Consider the following 20,727-nt stretch of genomic DNA (forward strand, 5'->3'; position numbering starts at 1 on the left):
TTATGGAATGTGTATTATTATGGTATATATGGGAGAAAGTCATGCTTTGCTACTGCCGCTGCTTATTATTGTTGGATAGCTAGTAGCTGGAAGTTTCTAATCATGATACTTTTCTTCCCTAGAATTTGTTGTACTTGGACAGGATTGTTCATATTATTACTGTAATGGTTGATTGCATCGATTTTTCACCATATAATATTAAATATCAGCCCAACGTTAAATGTAAGTATCTTCATTACGTTTATTTGTTGCAATATTTCATCAACTACCAAATACTTCTCTATTAGGATTTTACCCTTTACTTTATCATTATTCATTTATTTATTTATTTTAAATATATGTATATTTTTAGTTATAGATGGACACAGTGACTTTATTTTTATGTGGTGCTAAGGATCGAACCCAGTGCCCTACCACTCAGCCACAACCTCAGCCCCTCAATTTTTTATTTTATTAAATGTTCTGATTTTTAAAATCTTTATTTTAAAATAATCATTTAATTGGTATTAAAGTTAGAATTATTAAATTGGTTGTGGTTTTATAAGACATTAAAAATCTACACGTTTAATGCAGTATTTTACCATTTTTGTTAAAATTGGACAGTTAGAATTAAAACAGGTTGTCCTTTTTTTGGCACTGGAGATTAAATCCTGAGATGCTTTGCCACTGAGCTCATTCCCAGCCCTTTGTAATTTTTAAATTTTGAGACAGAGTCTCACTAAATTACTGAGGCTGGCCTCAAACTTGGAATCCTCCTGCTTCAACCTCCTGGGTTGCTGTAATTGCAGGCATGCACCATTATTTCTGGCTTAATTAATGTTATAAGAAAATATACCCATCTAGGTTTATATTTTCTTACCATATAGGAGATGATTACCTGCTGTTAATAGAAATGTCAGTTGATGTTGAGCTTTATTATATTTTTCTGTTTTAAGATCTGTCATTATTTTCATTAATTATTTAATATAAATATTTCTAAAACATAGAATGCTTTTAGAATGTTTTGGTTTTTTTCAGATTTTACCAAATTAAGATTGAGTAACATGTTACATATCACAACATCCTTTCCTGAATTCAACTAAATTAGGTTTTAGATGTGCTTGCAGTAAATTTCAGCTATCTCTTGTACTGAGCAGTACCTAATTGATTATGTCAAAGTCAGAAAAATAAAACTTTTGAACACCATAACTTAAAAAGATTCTAGTATCATTACTAAAATGTAATGATATAGAAAACATTTCATAAGTCATTGGAATTATGTAGGACCAAGATGATTAGCCCCATGTTGACATTATTTTAGCCATGTTGATACTTGTGAAAATTTAGATTTATCTGAATATTGGAAGTGTCCATGATCTATAAATTCACAATTACAAATTTCTCCTGGTTATATCATTCCATGTCTGTCTAGAACAGAACCAGAGATCATCCCTTTGCTTTTTAAATTTATAAAATAAGATTTCAAAATCTGCTAGCAGAAATCTAGGAGCAGAAACAGGAAATAAAGACTTGCATAAAGGATATAGTTATCATCCAGGGCTGTGCATCAGGATCTCTTGGGGACTTTTTAGATGACCTATAGTTATTTTAAATTTAGAGAAACTTTGCTAGAATTACATACAGAAACTGCATATCCTTTTTCTCAGATTCCTCAATTATAAATTGATTTCATTTGTCTTATCATTGCCCCCAATAAACCATCCACCTCCTTCTGGACTAGGTATTGAACTCAGAGGTACTTAACCACTGAACCACATCCCCACCCCCTTTTTATATTTTATTTAAAGATGGGGTGTTGCTGAGGCTGCCTTTGAATTCATGATTCTTCTGCTTCAGCCTCTCAAGCTACTGGGATTACAGGCATGCATCACTGTGCCTGGCCAATATACATTTTATTCATTCTATGAAAGTATGTCAGATTAGTGAACAAACTGGAACATTTTATTACTTTTTTAAAAATATTTTTTAGTTGTTGATGGACCTTTTTATTTGTTTATTTTAATTTAATTCATTCATCTTTTATTTTTTTGGCTGGACCTTTATTTTATTTATTTATATGCAGTACTGAGAATTGAACCCAGTGCCTTACACACGCTAGGCAACTCCAGCCCAATTTGGAACATTTCTTGTCCTGTCTTTCATGCCCCTTAAAATGGAGCACTTAAGGGCCAGGTATGGTGGCACACTCTTATAATCCCAGCAGCTCAGGAGGCTGAGGCAGGAGGATCATGAGTTCAAAGTCAGTCTCAGCAAAAGTGAGGTGCTAAGCAACTCAGTGAGACCCTGTCTCTAACTAAAATACAAAATAAGGCTGAGGATGTGGCTCAGTGGTCAAGTGCCCCTTGTTTCAACCCCCTCTTCCCCAAAACCAAAAAGGTACCCCCCAAACAAACAACAACAACAACAAAACAACGGAGCACTTAAGCAGCTTGATCTAAATTTGTCATGTTTCCTCAAGATTTGATTCAGTTCTCATTTATTTTTATAGGAATATTACAACAACAATGCTGTGGGTCTTTTAATTCATGTGTCCCATTAGTGATGAAGACAACATTTACTTTTTGGTTAAGTTGGTAATGTGACAGATTTCCACAGTAAAGCTAATTACTGTATACTTACTAGTAAATGTTTTGTGGCAGACACTTTGAGATTATATAAGTATCCTGGGGTGTTTGTTTATTTGTTACTAGGGATTGAATCCAGCGCATTTTATCTCTGAGTTACATCCCCAGTCCTTTTTTATTTCTTATGTTGAGATAGGGTCTTGCTAAATTGCTGATGCGGTCTTGATTTTGCAGTCCTCCTGCCTTAGCCTCCTGAGTGACTGGAATTACAGGCATATGCTACTGCTCCAGGCAGTATCCTATTCTTTAGGAAGTTTTCACTCATGAGTTGATCAACCCTTAATGCTTCTTGCCTTAATTCCTATTTTAAATTATTTCATTCTACTCTATAATAAATCATTCTATATGTATTGAATCGTACAAGTGTAGGTGAGATATGTAAGATAAACCTTCTGATAATCCTACATTTTATTTTTATTGGTATGGACTCCTGGGTTTCCAGTTTGTTCAGTGGACTTTAGTTACTATTATTTATCTTAATGACCAAGATATCCCAGGTTTATTCATTAAGGATGACCATTGAGTTGTCTTCTATAACTTTTTGATATATCCCATTATTGTTAGGGAACTTGGGCATGAAATATTTAGCTTCATCTTGCACTTTCCTTGCAGCCTTGAATCAGCTATTCTTAAGTGAACATGGTTCCTTTTAGCTGAGATTAGCATTTTAGAAACCAAGATTGTTTATTGCTAACAAGATGATGTTCTTGGATCCTGAGTGGACAGAATTGAAAAATAAAGGTGTATAATCTCTTAGCTGTTATTGTTGTGCTTTGTTTTCTCCAGTAATGGAGATTGAACCCATTGGTGATCTACCACTGAGGTACATTACAGCCCCTTTTTATTTTCTAGTTTTAGAAGGTCTCACAAAGTTGCCCATCTTGGCCTGAAACTTATGACCCTCCTGCTTTAGCCCCCTGAGGCTCTGGTATTACCATGCTTCTACCACTGGACCCACCTCCCTGCTTCTTTTGATGTACTTCTTGTTACCATCTAAATATCCCACCATTTCACGTTTTTCATCTTTCTGTATTTGTATTTAACTACTCTTTAACTGGGAGAAAACCTGCTTGTTGTTAATCTCAATATATTTATAGTCACTGGTATATAACCAGTTCTCTGATATATTACCTTAGCCTTAACCTTAACATCCTATCCAAGAATTTCTGGGTAGCATTCAGGAGTGTATATGTATATTCACGTCCAAGAAACTGATTTTAGTACAGAAGGCTGACTTCCTTTATTAGCAACACTTTTTCTTTTTTTCATTTTACCACATGAGACTAATTAATAACACTGAATTAGAGCTTTCTATTAAATCTGAGCTCTCCTGGCTTATAAAAATGAATTGAGAGAAACAGATGACATTTTGGAATGGGTATGATTTTTCAGGGCAAGAATGACATGGGTTGATTCTTGTCACTGATGTCTGGAAAGAAGTGCTATAAGAAGAGTACAAAGGAAAGTCAATGTTATTATGACATAATTTTCTTTAAATTAAAAAGTAGGTACTAGTTCTTTGTTATTTTTTATTTTGAGACAAGATCCTAGTAAGTTGACTAGCCTGGAATTTGTCATCTTCCTGCCTCTGCCTCCCAGATTGTTGAGATATACCCGGATAATTTAGTATTTTGTTAAAAATTAGTTGATGGGGCTGAGGTTGTGGCTCAGTGGTGGAATGCTTGCCTAGCCATGTGTGAGGCTCTAGCTTTGATTCTCAGCACCACATATAAATAAAATAAGTAAGTAATTAAAGGTCCATCAACAACTAAGAAAAAAAATAGTTGATTTAAAAAAATAGTTAAAATTTTGAGAAACAGAAAAATTTGTAATGTATTTTTGAATTTCCTGGAGAATAGACTCACGTATTCTTATTCTAGATTTGATGTCATTTTCTGTTGTCACTAATTTTCATTGGTAAAGCTACTATGATATATGACCATTAATAATGTGTGATTTTAGGGTTTATTTGGAGTGTCACTTAAATACACGTGTATTTGATGCATCTAGCTTTTAAATGTGAGAAATAAATTTGTACATTCAGACAGTGTGACACTGTTTTCAAAGTACATAAGTTTTTGATCAGTGTAATTATGTCTTAGCACCACAGAGATCTTCAGATTGGTCCAAAAAGAAGAAGGAGCCCCTAGGGAAATTGGCTTCTTTATTTAAACTTATTGTGAAAGTGATCTATTCTTTCCACACTCTGAGCTTCAAAGAAGTATATTCTGATACTCTACTTGCTATTGGCACCTCGATCACCAACATGCTTTCCAATGTTTTTGGACATATTTCTCTGCCATCTATGATCCGAGAAATATTTGCAACTTTAACAAGACCCCTGGCATTATTTTATGAAAACTCAAAGTAAGTATTTTGTGCTTAGTTGTTGAATTAAATTTGTGCAGTTAAAATATATGTAGCAACTTTTGTTTTTTTTACCAGTTTTGTTGTTATGGATGGTAATCTTTACAATTTACACAGGGTAATATATTAAAATATTTTGTTAAAAAGATATCTCAAAGGGGCTGGGGATGTGGCTCAAGCGGTGGCGCGCTCGCCTGGCATGCGTGCGGCCTGGGTTCGATCCTCAGCACCACATACCAACAAAGATGTTGTGTCCGCCGAGAACTAAAAAATAAATATTAAAAATTCTCTCTCTCCTCTCTCTTTCTCCTCTCTCACTCTCTCTTTAAAAAAAAATATTAAAAAAAAAAAAAAGATATCTCAAATAGTATAGAACTTTGAGGTAGAATTGAAGTGCTCAAGAACCTGAAAAATTTCCCAATAACATACTTATAAAAACACTTTGAAAGAATTTCTTAATAATCTTGTAGCAAGCTTGTGTTGTTCGGTGGTAATAGTTTGTCTTTTATAAATTTATGGAGGAAAAAAATAGGTAACAGATTTTATGAAGTGCACAGTCCAAACATTAAATTCATGAACTTACTACCTCTTCAAATTATTTGAGTCTTTGCTGTATTAAAAATAGTTTGTTTTAAAAATATACAGAAACAGGAAGCTAGTACAAACACTTTGAGGTCTACTTTTTAAAGATGAGGTTTTCCTTGTTAAGACTAAGGAACAGTGTTTTATGTCATTACATGTACATATTTGTTTTTATCACTATGGTAACCTCATTTTCAGGTTTAAACTGATAGATAACATAGTGTCATATTTCTAAAATATAAATGGTCCTCTCTTATGTGTTTTTCCATTCTAGGCTTGATGAAGTTCCAAAAGTGTACAGTAGTCTGAACAACAAGGTAACAATAAAAAATTGTTCATAAAACATAAATGTTCATAATGAGAAAATAGAGTTTAGATGTTTGTCTACATTATATATAATTTTGCATATTTTTAATGGACATTTAATATTATGAAATAATATGACACATTCATAAGTAGATTTTCTTTTTTAAAAGATGGGGTTAATAAGCTAGCTTAAAATCATAGAATTCGTGATGTCATCTCTTTATATATGTGCTCAGTTGGCCTAAAATTCTGTAGGTGAAGAATATTTTGACAATTATTAATTCTTGTTAAATTGATATAAACACATTGTTTTCCCCTGTCAATGGGAAATACACTCAAAATCAAGTTGGTTTATTGATAAAATTGCCAGATATTTTGTCAGCATATAAATAGATTTACAGTGACCAGGGGCCTTGTTTAAAATTATTGAAATTTTAAAAAATTGAAATAGCAACATGTTTTGCAAGTTAATATTTAGAATGCTTTTTGCTCTTATTTTTTTCCTTTTTCCTAGTTAGAAAAGCTCTTAGGAGAAATTACTACTTGTCTACAGTATAGCTACACTGGAATTTATGACAGTGAACTTCTTGAACAGCTTTCTCCACTGCTCTGTATAATATTTTTGCACAAGAATAAACAGATTCGAAAACAAAGTGCTCAGTTCTGGAATGCCACATTTGCTAAAGTGACGATGTTGACTTACCCTGAGGAATTAAAGTATGCAATAACACATTTTTATTCCTTATATATTTTGTTATGATAATATGAATGGGGTTTTTGGTATTAAGATAATCTTAATATGGGGAATCATTGCATAAGATTTTATACTTATTATTTGGATTGCTTGGTAATTACTAAACATTCTTTAACATTTTTGTTGGGTCTTACAGTAAATTTGATTTTAGGAACCAATGAAAAGAATTTAAATTATCCTAAAAAAAGAGGGCAAGATAATGATGATTTTTAAAGTTACTTGAGTGCTTAATGTCATATTTTACTTCTGTTTGAATTTATACATGATGAATATTTTGGAAATTTTGACAAAAGGTTTAGAGATGAAAATTTGGAGATTCTTTTGAAAAGTACAGATTTCTCCCACTTTTTTACATGAGTAAATTTGCATATTTTTAATGGACATTTAATATTATGAAATAATATGACACATTCATAAGTAAATTTTCAATCTTTTAAGCTTTTAGCCAATTTTCATTTACTGTTTAAAAATTTAAGTACTTGTAATTAATGTACTCTAGCCTGATGTTGTGGGTCATACCTGCTATTTCAGCTAACAGGTAGGCTAAGTCAGGAGGTATGCAAGTTCAAGGCCAGTCTAGGCAACTTACCAATCCCTTCTCTGTCTCAAAATAAAAACAAAATGGGCTAGGGTTGTGGCTCAGTGGTAGACTACCCCTGAGTTCAGTTCCTAATACTATCAGAGAGAAAGTGTATATGTGTACACACATACACAAGTGTATGTATTTGACAGTGCTTGTTAACATCACCACTGTGCACCAGTACACTTGACTCAATGTATATATATTTGTGTACTTTTTTAAAGACCAGTACTAAGACAAGCCAAACAGACACTTTTACTTCTCTTGCCTGGTTTGGAAAGTGTTGAAATCATGGAGGAATCCAGTGGACCATATTCAGAAGTAGTGAGTTGTTGTTTTTGTCATTTTGTTTTAAAATTTTTGATGTTTAAATGATTTGTTTATCGTAAGTGATAATAAGTAGAACTTGGACAAGAGTTCCCTAACATGATTTTTTTTTTCATATGTAAATATAGAGTTGTGTGGCCTGAAATACTAGTCTAAATTAAGTGCAAAAGTTTTCTCGAAATACTCACGTAAATTATGTTCACCTCATGTACCTTATATGTAGTCTTTACAAGCATCATAACTGTTAAAACATATCAGTGGAATTATTTTGGAAAAAGTAGAAATGAACTTACTAAAGTCTTTATACCTAAGCAAGAACTGTTCTTCTAGATTTCATTTCTTTGTATCACTACTTCTATCAGAAAAAAATAAATCTTTACTATCACATCACCCTTAGGTCCAAGGTCATTTTGACTGATACTTGATTACCATCTAAAGATCTAGGAGTTCAGAGGCATAAAGGCATGGATGGATACTGTATTCTTAGGAAGTTGAACATCCTTAGAAAATGTTTTTCTGTTTAGCAACAGATCTTATACAGCTATTGGTTTGTGTGCTTAGAATCAGTAAGGAAAAAAAATCAGTAACTATAGTTACTGATATTTTGCTTTTGGAATAAAAAAAAATTCTCACCAGTAAAGACTTTGTTGCTCAGTGTAATTTAGTCTGCTAAAGCCATACATTCAGGTATAAGAGAAAATGTTCTTCCTGCATTAATATTCTCTAAACTATGTGCTTTATTAATCTTCTTTATTCTTTAATGTTGAAAGTTTTGTGGGCTTTTTTTTTTTCAGTAATGGGTACAGTGTTTGAGTCTAGCAATTTGATTTATATTGCAATATTTATGTGGTATGTCTTATTTTCAAATTTCATGAAATTAAATGGTGTAAAACAGTAATTGTAAAATTTAGACAATCCATTTACTGTCTTTTGACAGTGTTTAAATTTAAAATAAGTTATCATTAGTATGTGATTATTAGATGTGAAAAGAAATGAAAGTAGTAGAGTTGTCCTTAATGAAATTGTTTTTATTTTTAATAAAACAGATGGAAAACTCACAATTAAATGTGAAGATAAGTGGTATGGAAAGAAAATCAAGTGGAAAAAGAGATTCCTTTTTGACACAAACAAAGGATAAGAAAGAAAATGTGAAACCATCAGTCAAAGTATGTTTTCAACATTGTATTTAATAGAATTTTTAAAATAAAGCTTATAATAGCTTTTTATTTCAAAACTTCTCATTGTAAGGAAAAGCTATAAATGGCTTAACAAATATGGGATGGTGAGGATTGGTAGAGTTCTTCTACAAAGACTAATAGCATAGTATGAAAATCTGGAAGAGGAAGGTGATGACTCCTTCTCAGTAAGGGTAAATCTGTGTAATGCTTAGCCTCATGATAATACTTGTATGTAATTTATTATATGTAATTTATTCCCAGCAGTAGCCTCCATAAGATAAGCTGACTCTAGGTCCCAGTGACTAAAATAGGTAGTGTAAGAGAACATTTTAGAATTGTTGTTATTATAGAATGTAATTTGGAATAGAGAGAGATTGTAGAACTTAACTTGGAATAGAGAGAGATTGTAGAACTTAACTTGGAATAGAGAGAGAATGCCTAGCAAAGTTATCTACTTTAATGTCAAATCTTTAAGAAGATCTTTCTAGCTGTCAGTTACTTTTACACTACAGGAATTCTCTTTCATAATCTCCAATCAGTAAGAGTTTTTATAGAATCTTGAGACCATGACCCTGGCAAAATAAAAGACAAACATTATTTTTAAAGACTGAAACATTCTTGTAGATGCTAAAAATAGAATGATACAATGTTATCTTTACAAATTTTCAAAGTTATTAGTATGTAAGACATACTATATTGGCAGCCTTACTTAATTTGACTAGTTCATTGTCACGCTTGGAAGTGATACATATACTCTTCGCCAGTTGATTTTTATATTTGATTTCTATGTTTGCCCGAAAAACACATCTGAATTTTATTTTCTCAGCATTTATTAGAAGTAGAACATTATTACTAATTTGTTATTTTGAATATCATATGGACTGTACATCAGACTTAGAACTTTGAAAAATCTTTATCAGTATTAGAAGGAACTAGAAGTCATTTGAAAATGATGTTGGAACTGAAAATGTACATTTACTTTTTTAAAATCTGCAGCTAAAATTACAATCTTCATCTCCAAAAGTAAAGACTGAAATGCTGTTGGAAGAGGAAAAGTCAGAAGATTTTGTGTTTATTCCTCCAGAAGAAAAAGAAGCAAAGGAAAGAGTATTAACTGAACATCAAAAAGAAGTACTCAAAACAAAACGGTTTGTAGGCCTTTTGTTTTGAATTGGACATTCATTTTGTAAAGTATTTATTCATGTATCTTTAGTTTTAGGTGGACACATTATTTTGTTTTTATATGTTGCTGAGAATCAAACCCAGTGCCTCATGCATGCTAAGGGAGTACTCTACCACTGAGTCACAACCAAAGTCCTGGACATCCATTATTTTTGCTTAGATTTCATGCAGGAAATTACAGATTTGTTGTTGCATAATGTGTTTAGTAAATTGATAGGTTTAATCCCAAACCAACAAAAACAAAGGCCCCACATGCTAGACCAGCCAAGTACCACTGACCCTTTGAATTGTAAGTTTTAATGGGAGAAATTACACTTTACTGTGTTTTATAATATATAAAGTGGCCTAGTAATGTGCCACATATTGCCAAATGGAATTCCTTTGTTGAGGTAGGTTGTATAGGAAGATAAGTTCATGAGAAATCTGGAAAGTAACTATATAGATCTTGATTGTGTAATATTCATAAAAGATAATTTGGTAGATTGCAATTAATTTCTAATTGTAAGAATAATATCAGATTTGTAAAGTTACAAATAAAATATTTTTCAGGTGTGATATTCCTGCCATGTATAATAATCTGGATGTTTCACAAGATACCTTATTTTCTAGTCATTATAGTCAAGAAGAGTCTGTGTAAGTATGAAAGCTTTTGGACTTGTAACAATTTCTTTTATTTTTTTTTTAAGTACAATTTAATTTCCATAATTCTTTATTTCAGGGAAACACCTAATTCAAGTGAAAAACCAATGGAAGATTCTGAGATGATAATTAAGGTATATTTACTATTTTATATTTTAAGGTTTTTAGAATCACCTGTTAGGAATAAATTGTTGCAGACTGGGGGCTGCTCTTCATTTTATTAATTTTAAGGTTTATTTTAGAATCATACACTAACAGAATTATAGTCATAATGTGTGTATTTAAATGTGTTTGGCTTTTATTGAATAAAATGAGGAGCACATTAATGGGCATCTTCTATTACTTTTGGAGTATTTGCATTTTGTTGAAAGTTAGTGGTCATCTCTGTATTACTGAAGTTTTGCACTTAAATTTTCCTTGGGAGTGAAACTTGTTTGCAGATTTAATCTGTATATATATTTCTGTACAGGAAAAGCAAATGCAGCATGACAGTGTTATTCCTCAAGATACCAAGGAAAACTGTGGTATGAATGAACATCTTGAAAAGGCTTCTGTTTCAAATAATGGATGTAGTTCTGTTGAGGAAACCAATCCAGAAGTATTAATGACCAGTAGTAATGATGTCAGAAAAATCACCTTAACTTCATCAAAGAAAGCTTCAGCTGAATGTATACCTAATGCAGAAAGTTCATTTGTTGTCAACAGCTCAGTTTCTAATTCCTCTATTTCTGGAACTCCCCCACAGCCTACAAGTCGAAGGCAAACCTTTATTACGTTAGAAAAGTTTGATGGTTCAGAAAATAGACCTTTCAGCCCGTCCCCCTTAAATAGTATATCATCAGTTGTTACAGTGAAAAATAACCAGGAAAACATGACTAAAACAGATACTACTTTAAAAACAAAGAAAAGAGAAGTGACTCGATCAAAATCTGATTCAGAGAAAGTGGTGAATGGAGTTAAGAGATCAAGCCGGAGATCTAGTAAAGCTGAGCAGTCTGGGAATAAAAAGTCTAAGCCCTTAATGAAATCTGAAGAAGAGAAAAATACTCTGGAATCTACCGAAGACATGATAGCCTTAGAAAATAACCCGCCTAATTTGCTTAATCAAACAGAATGTGTGCAGAATAATCAGGATCATCTTTCTGAATCTACAGTGGAGTATGAAGACACAAAGCCTAAATCAACAATAGAAAATGATGTAGTGTTGGAAAATAATAGTGTGGAAGAGAAAAATGGAGAGGTTAATTTGGAATCCAAAGAAAATACACCCCCAGTCATAATACCAGCAGATCAAATGATAAATGAAGAGAATCAGGTTCAGATAACTTCAAACCAAAAAACCCTTAGACGATCTTCAAGGCGACGTTCAGAAATAATAGAGTCAACCACTGATAGCCAAGATAAAGAAAATAGTCACCAAAAAAAGGAAAGACGTAAGGAAGAAGAAAAATCTCTTCAAAAGAGTCCATTGCATGTAAAAGATGATGTGTTACCTAGGCAAAAACTGACTTCTGAACATGCAGTACAGGAAAATTTAGTTGAGAAAGGAAATAATTTACATGAGAAAACTTTGGGGGAAACCAGTGCTAATGCTGAAATTGACCAAAATAAAAGAAAACCAGACCTTGAGAATATTAGTTCTGAAGCAGATGGTGCCCAGGACATTGCTGATAAGTCCTCTGAGAAACCTTTAAGGGGACGAACGCGTTATCAAACAAGAAGAGCATCTCAGGGTTTGCTTTTCAGCATTGAGAACTCAGAATCTGATAGTTCTGAGGCAAAAGAAGAAGGATCAAGGAAGAAGAGATCTGGAAAGTGGAAAAACAAAAGTAATGATAGTGTTGACATGGAAGAACAAGAAGAAAAAATGGTACAAGAGTGTATAAAAGTTGAAAATCAGACACCTGAGTCTAAAGCAATTTCTGAAGTAGATATGAAATCTCAGATTTGTGAAACAGGTGAAAGTACTGTGATAGTACCTCAGGAATCTAAAATATCTTCAGATTTGCTGCAAGTTTCTGATGATGTACCAAATACACATGAAGGAAAAAGTAAGACTAGCAAATGCACAGAAAATTCCTTTACATGGCCACCTGTGCCAGAATCAAATCTAAGGACTAGAAATGCCAATAAAAGGTTACATAAGGGAGATTCTGATAGTGTGGGAGAGTGTTCAAAGGTGGGGTCATCAAGCATTGCTCTGCTTTCTGAAAAAAGTGTTCAAATTGTTGAATGCCAGCACAAGAGAAGTAGGAGGGTCAGGCGATCTAAAGGTTGTGACTGCTGTAGGGAAAAATCACAGCCCCAGGAAAATTCATTTATTGGGTTAAGGAACATAGAAAATGATGATGAAAAGAATAGTGAAACAAAAGCAGATGTACAGACACTTGGAACTGTATCAAAAACTTGTGATGCTAATCTGCATTCTGAAGTAAAAATTTTAGATGAACATCCCAGTGTGAATTTTGATTTGGGTCTCAAGGAGGAGAATGATACTATAAATGATTTAGTAATTGTACCTGCAACTGAATTGAAAGAAAATACTATTGAAAAGTCTGTTCCTGAAATAGTAAATTTTAAGGAGGGCACTTGTGATATGGATTCTGGTGTGGCAACATGTCTTGAAAATGAGGAGCCATCTAATATATTAAAAGTTGTGGGCCCATGTGCATGTGATTCCATGGACATTTCACAGAAATGTTCTCCTTTGGACACTAAAAAAAGGAAACAAGAGTTTTCTCCAGAAGAAGTTAACATTGTTAATGTTGAAGGAAATGCATGTAAAGCAACAGTGGGATCAAATCTGGAAGAAGTAGAAGCTATGGAATTGGATATAAAAAGTGATAAATCTGAAACTAGCTTAGAAAAAGATAAATCTGAAGCTAACTTGGTTGAGAAAAAGAGTGCCAAAATAGATATTTCTGAAGAAATGGTAGCAGAGGGAAATACTAAAAGTGGTATACCTGAAGCAGATAAAGTTGAAGAAGTCAATGCTGAAGAATTGAATGCTGAAGCAGCTGCAGCACAGGAATATAACTCAGGTACTGGTCTTTCTGATAATACCACACCTATAAATGTGAATCCTCAGACGGAGATTTCTGAACAAAAAGCAAACGGGAAATTGGGTGGAGGAAGTAATGAATCTGATCTAGGCTCACTTGAAGAAATCAATTCTGAAATTGAAAATTATGAAAAAACAGTGACTGAGCAGGTGAATTCTGAAACTGACAGTGTCGAGGAAACAAAGGACAGGGACAGGACTACTAAAACCTCTAAGCCAGAAGAAGCTCAAACAGAAAGATTGAATGTAGAAACTGACAACTTTATTCCTGACACACTTGAAATGAACACTGAAGAAGGAAAGATTGAATGTAATAAAACTGAAACTAATATTGAACTTAATAAATCTGAAGAAATGAAATTAGATGACAATCAAGTGGTAGTAGGAAATGATACTTTACAGGAAGTTCATCATACTTCAGAGACAATGGAGGAAACATTACAGTCTTCGTCATCTGAAACAGCTATCTCTGAACTGGTAACAGAAGATAACAATGCATCTCCTCAAAAATTAAGGGAGCTTGATCCTTTACTTTTGTCTGCAAACGACAGTCCTAGTGGTATGCAAACACGATGTGTCTGGTCCCCATTGGCTTCTCCATCTACCAGCATTTTAAAGAGAGGACTGAAAAGACCCCAAGAAGATGAGATCTCCTCACCTGTTAATAAGGTAGGGGGAATGAGGTTGAATATAAAGGAGTCTAATATTTGGTTGAAACTTTGGGCCATACTGTGTCATATGGTGAATGACAGATACTAGGATTATATGACCACTTCTTTATTTGTCATGAATGCTAGGGAAAGAGCAGGTAGAACAAAAGGTGCTAAATAAAGGAGATCAAAACTTTCAGGATGTTCCTTCATCTCACAACACTAAAGATCTTTATGCAGCTCTGTACATTGTTCACCTTTAGCAAAATTGGTAAGACCTCTTAGGGTCTTTTCTGTGCTGTGTACCATAACACATGAGGAACTCGGGTGACATTGATAATACAGGTTTAGCACTTAATGTTTTCTGGGACATAATGTCTCTTTTACTGAAGTTTTTATATAGATCTTTAGATGATGATTTAGAAAGTTCCTTGGACTTCCTTTATCAATTTTATGAATCCCCACCCCTACTCCTGGAGTGGTAGGGATTGAGTCCAGGGTTTCACACATGATAAGCATGTGCTCTATCACAGAGCTACACCCACAGATCCTCTCTCATTATTTTCTTATTTATATTGCCATCTCCTGCACTAAGCCATACCATGTTTGGTTCAGAAAAAAAATTGGATTCTGGGTGTCTAGATTATACCCTTTTCTTTCACAGTTTATTGAATGAATGAATTTTAAGAAAGAGGAAGTGAGGTGTGCCTACATAGACCAATTTCCTCTATGTAACTAAGTAGATGTTCTGAAAAGGTGTTGACATTCTGCAACTTAATTTGAAATTGAATCTGCTATTGTCAGATGTACTTGTAGATATGTGAATGTATACCAAAAAAGATACTTTGATTTTTTCCCCCCCTTCAGCAAGCACTTTTTTTTGGGGGGGGGGAGGGGTGATGTGCGTGCTCGCACCCACTTGCTTAGGGATTTGAACCCAGGACTTCATACATGCCAGGCAAGCACTTTACCAGTGAGTCACATAGCCAGCCCAAGCAAGCACATTTTAAAAACTTTCCTCCTTAATCTCTATGAGTAGTTTTCATCCTTCCAAAATATATTGAAAATTTTGCTGAGAATTGAGAGATTGATCCATTTAAGAAAACTTAACAGCTGTTGAGATTTTTTTTCCCCTCTTTAGATGCTAAGGCTATTACTTAGTTTTTGTTTCTTTTTAATATCTTAAGTTTAATAGGCCATTGACATTCTTGAAAACTTTGTGAAGATAAAATGCATTGGAAATAACATGTCAATGTTCTTTAAATTGCCTATACAACTTAATAGTTTCTTTTCTTTTCCTTCCCACTCCTTACATAATTAGGGAGGGAGATAGGGTCTCTGTAAGTTGCCAAGGCTGACCTTGAGCTTGAATTCTTTGCCCAGCTTTCTGTGTTGCTGGGATTATAGGCATGTGCCATCATACTCAGTCATGGCTTATGTAGTTGTGGTTTTGATAAAGTTTATATTTAATACTTATTTAGGCAACAAAGATAGTGCTTGCATATATGTACATATGTGTGTGTATTTTTTTTCTTTTTGCAGTTCTAGGAATTGAATCAGACCTCATTCAGGCTAGGCAAGTGCTTATGCACTGATCCAAACCTCTAACACAACATGCTGTATTTTCTGTGACAGATTTATAGAACTTGCATCTTGTTTTCTTGGAAATCAAGAATAGAAAACATGTAATAATATCTTAATGGTTATCAGAGTTCTCTATTGTATACTTATCAATAAGTTTAATATATTATTTATATAATGTATAATTTATATATAGAAGAGACTGAGTTTTCCTCAAGCTGGCCTAAGGTTAAGATTGCTACCTAATTGAAATTATAGTAGTGGTTAACAATATGCACCAAAAGTCCATTATGTATTTTATTTCCTCTTTACCTTTTTTCCTCCAGTCTGTTTATGAAGTTATTAGAATCATATTGTATAGTTTCATTGTCACCAAATTCATTGTTTCTATTACTATCCTAGTTTCACAACCAAAACTATGCAGCTTTAGAACATAGATAATTAGAATCCATTTTGCTATTTGTCTGTAAAAGTAGTCACTAAGATGAACAGTTATATGCTGTAGACTTCCAAACCTACATGCTACTTTTGGATAACCTCTTGATGAGAATTTATGGTGTCATCTTTAAAGACTTTAAAGACTAAAGACTTTAGTTTTGTTAAATATTAAAGTCTGACCTGTGTTTTCAGGTTCGACGTGTCTCATTTGCAGATCCAATATACCAGGCAGGATTGGCAGATGACATTGATAGGCGATGTTCCATTGTTAGGTCCCATTCTTCAAGTAGTTCTCCCATAATGAAAAATGTTAAAACATCACCTACTGCACAATCTAAGGTAAGCAACAGGTGTTACAGTATGCACATATCTATATGTGCTTAGAATTATATGTGTATAGTTTGTTTTAAGATTATTTATGAAATAGAACTTTGTTGGTTTGGTTCTTTGTGTGCTTCATGGTAAGTAGACCTGAAAAGGTAGTAAGAGGCAATGATCATTCAGCAAGTAATTGATTAACTAGCAGTTCATTTTCTTTTCTGTTTCTGATATTTTAAAACAGTGATTACAGTCTAAGATTAAGATTAAAATTGTAGTTGTCTAGGGTCTAAGTGAGTCTTTTTTTTCTCTCCTTTTGTCTAGCATAATACCACTTCAGCTAAAGGATTTCTGTCCCCAGGATCACGTAGCTCTAAATTTAAGAGCTCAAAGAAGTGTTTAGTAAGAAGTGCTTTAGTTTTCATGTAACTTTTTATATTTTTGTTTTTAATCAAGTGATCTCTATTTAATAGCTTTTGAAATTTATTTTAAGATAACAGAAATGGCCAAAGAATCCATTCCTTGCCCAACAGAAAGTGTTTACCCAGCTTTGGTGAACTGTGCAGCACCAGTTGACATTATTTTGCCTCAGATAACATCAAATATGTGGTAAGTGGTTACTTAGGCTTTTTAAAAAATATATATATATTCCAAGATGCCACTTTAGTAACAGGAATATTTGAATGGTAAAGGTTCTCCTAGTTAGAATTTATTAGCATGTATCCCTTTCATATATTTTATTTCAGGAATAAATAAAAATGTAGATTGAATGATAGTCTGTAGGGCAATAATAAAAGCATTTATGCTAATAAAATTAATGTTTGTGAATAATTTGTTAAGATATTGTGTAGAAACTTTTTATATACATTATCTTAATTTACCGTTACTACCAATTCCTTAAGGAATATATACTATTTTGTGGTACTTGGGGCCAAACCCAGGGGTGCTGTAATACCGAGCTACACCCCAGCACCTTTTTTTTTTTTTTTAAGAGAGAGAGAAGTTTTTTAATATTAATTTTTTAGTTTTTTTTCCGGCAGACACAACATCTTTGTATGTAATGCTGAGGATCCAACCCAGGCTGCACGCATGCCAGGCAAGCGCGCTACTGCTTGTGCCACATCCCCAGCCCTTACCCCAGCACTTTTAAAGTTTTATTGTGAAACAGGGTCTTTCTAAGCTGCGCAAGAAGGCCTCAAACTTGGCAATCCTCTTGCCTTAGCTTCCTCAGTAGCTGAGGTTAGAGGTATGTTCCACTGCTCTTGGTGTATGAATATCATTTCTGTTTTATAAAATAAGATTTACAAAGATTAATCCACTAAGATTGCCCTGATAATAAGTCATTATGTGAAGCTTGAGGTTCACATAGAAAACCTTGATTTTGGGGGCTGGGGTCATAGCTCATTGGTAGAGTGCTTGCACAGCATGTGTGAGGCCCTGGGTTTGATTCTCAGCACCACATATAAAAAAAATAAAGGTGATTGACAACTAAAAAAAAAAAAATCAAAAAGAAAGAAAGAGGGGCTGAGGATATGGCTCAAGCGGTAGTGCCGCTCACCTGGCATGCGTGCACCCCGGGTTTGATCCTCAGCACCATATACAAACAAAGATGTTGTGTCCACCGAAAACTAAGAAATAAAATATTAAAAAATTCTCTCTCTCTCTTTAAAAAAAAAAAAAAAAACTAAAAAACTTAAAAAAAAAAAAAAAAAAAGAAAACCTATATTTTTGGCGGGTATTTTCTTAAAAAAAATTAACCTAAGAGTTTTTAATTAAAATTTTCCTGATTGTTAGTCTTGGAAACTTAAATTATTTTTGATTAGAAAATTCTAGATTACTGTATTTTAAGATAGTTGGTAAGATCTTTTGATAATTTCTCTTTTGCCCTATCATTTGACAATAGGACATGAGGTATTCCTAAACTCCTCCAAGGACAAATACTGAGTCCATTTCTGATTATAGAAGTTGGAGAGAGGGCACATTAAAACAAAGGGAGTAACTTAAAGTCAGTTATGGTTGAGTTTAAATGGAGAAATTAAACCGAATAAGCCCTTACTAGTAGTATATACAGACAATTGATTCTCCTTTTTCTCTCATCTTTTCAGGGCAAGAGGCCTAGGACAACTTATCAGAGCCAAGAATATAAAAACAATTGGCGATCTGAGTTCTCTTACAGCATCTGAAATAAAAACTCTTCCTATCCGGTCTCCCAAAGTTTCTAATGTAAAAAAGGCTCTTAGAGTGTATCATGAACAGCAGGTAAAAACTCAGGTGGTACTTAAAACTATATATTAATCAGTGACCCAATAGCATAGTTGTAGAAGTTTATATTTAAACTCCTGTTGCTTAAAATCCCGTTTTATGGTCCCTTTATCCCCTCTAAAGACAAGGTCTTGCTGAATTGCTTTAGGACCTCACTGAATTGCTTTAGGACCTCACTGAGATGCTGAGGCTGGCTTTGAACTCGTCATCCTCCTGCCTCAGCCTCCCAAGCTGCTGGGATTACATGGGTGCACCACTGTGCCAGGCTATACTGTTTTTTATTTAATGCACCTCAGATTTCTTTTAAAATTATCTTTTCTGCTTTGAATTCTGTCCTCGTATCCCTTTATGATTTTTACCAGATGATGATGGATTTCATTGCTGCTTTTCTAAAGCCTAGATACTGAAATCTAAACATTTATGGAAAGCTTTACAACTTTCTAGGTCATAAAACTTTTGATTTTTATGTCTAACACATTTTTACTTATTTGTGTTTTTCCTTCCAGCATTTTACACGTGTACACACATACGTGTGTATATATACACACAATATACATACATACAGAGTCAAGGACAATTTTCATATTTCTGATGAAAACTGATTCTTTCCCCCAATAAAGACTTATACAGAAAATTTTGTGTATAATTTCAGGGTTCACAGAATTGGTTGAAACTTAAACTTTCTGTTAATGTTACTAGACACTGCAAATAAATGATATACTAAAGGTGAAAATATGAAGACTTCTGCTCTTAAGTCCTTGATTTTTTTAAAATTGTGATGTTTAAAATATCTTTTGACTTGTGACTTAAAAACAAAACCAGAAAGTTGTAATTTTCAATCTAATAGATTGAATTTTTGAAATTCACTTACCATAGCAATCTACTATGTGATTTTTTCCCTCTTTTTTTTTTTTTTAACTATGTTCGTAGTTACACCTCTATCCTCATAAACTAATTTTCGAACATTTTTGTTGGTGGTTTTAAACCCACCCTGTAAGAAAAAAATCCTGAATTTCTTAGTTGTCACTTTTATCCCTTGTCTGTAGATAACCACTTATTTACTTTGGACATTTTTGTGAGGCTACCACCTTTATTTCCTAACTTATTTCACTTACCATATCATTTCCAGGTTTCTTTGCTATAGAATATGCCAAAATTTCCTTCCCTTTTCAAGGCAAGATAATGATCCATAGTATAGATATACCACATTGTTTAGCCTTTCCTCTGTTGATGGACATTTGGGGTTGTTTTCACCTTTTACTATTATGAACAGTGCTTCTGGGTACATTCATAAAATTTTTGTATGGGCTTTGTTTTCATTTCTGTTGGAGATATATATAAAAATTTGGAATTGCTAAGTTATAAGGTAACTCTTTTTGAAAGTAGAATTTTTTTTTTAAAAGTTAATGTATGATTGACTGTGGACCATAATGTTCCATATAATGTATTTTTCCCAATATTTGTACCATTATTGCTATGAAAAGTAACTTCTGATTTTTGTTTTTTACTGCTCTGTATAATCAAGGTAAAATCTCGTGGATTAGAAGAGATTCCAATTTTTGATATTACTGAAAAAGCAGTAAATGGAATAGAAAATAAGTCTCTCTCAACTGATGAAGAACGACTTGCCTCAGGTATATGTTAGCATAGTGTGACGATTTTATATAGAAGACAAGCTGATTTTCTTGAATAAATATTTTGTTATGCTTTTAGTTTTAATTTAATTATGCCTTATTCAACAAGTTTTTTGTTTTTTATTTTTTTCCTTGATGCCAAGTACATGAAAAACTTCTTTGATTTCAGGTATTTTTTTCTTAATTGTCAACATTTAGTCCTTAAGATCTCCAGTAAGAATATAGAATATATATTCTGTTAACA

At 33.2% G+C, this 20,727-nt stretch overlaps 1 protein-coding gene across 4 annotated transcripts in view; it reads left to right on the top strand.

The window, feature by feature from the left end:
- Positions 1-20,727, top strand: part of Rif1 (replication timing regulatory factor 1) — a 62,404-nt gene that overhangs the window by 35,005 nt on the left and 6,672 nt on the right. For 3 of the 4 annotated variants that reach the window (XM_005315807.5, XM_021734989.3, XM_078017402.1), the window contains 15 exons: positions 123-222; positions 4,727-4,991; positions 5,848-5,890; positions 6,394-6,596; positions 7,438-7,537; positions 8,587-8,706; positions 9,715-9,866; positions 10,450-10,533; positions 10,619-10,673; positions 11,009-14,269; positions 16,462-16,608; positions 16,912-16,989; positions 17,081-17,196; positions 18,693-18,846; positions 20,375-20,483. In XM_005315807.5, coding sequence (XP_005315864.2) covers positions 123-222; positions 4,727-4,991; positions 5,848-5,890; positions 6,394-6,596; positions 7,438-7,537; positions 8,587-8,706; positions 9,715-9,866; positions 10,450-10,533; positions 10,619-10,673; positions 11,009-14,269; positions 16,462-16,608; positions 16,912-16,989; positions 17,081-17,196; positions 18,693-18,846; positions 20,375-20,483 — 4,987 coding nt within the window. The remainder of the gene's footprint in view (positions 1-122; positions 223-4,726; positions 4,992-5,847; positions 5,891-6,393; positions 6,597-7,437; positions 7,538-8,586; positions 8,707-9,714; positions 9,867-10,449; positions 10,534-10,618; positions 10,674-11,008; positions 14,270-16,461; positions 16,609-16,911; positions 16,990-17,080; positions 17,197-18,692; positions 18,847-20,374; positions 20,484-20,727) is intronic. The other variant, XM_040294299.2, reaches the window with a different exon arrangement.

Source organism: Ictidomys tridecemlineatus, chromosome 7 (assembly GCF_052094955.1).
Source record: "Ictidomys tridecemlineatus isolate mIctTri1 chromosome 7, mIctTri1.hap1, whole genome shotgun sequence".
Taxonomy (NCBI): domain Eukaryota; kingdom Metazoa; phylum Chordata; class Mammalia; order Rodentia; family Sciuridae; genus Ictidomys; species Ictidomys tridecemlineatus.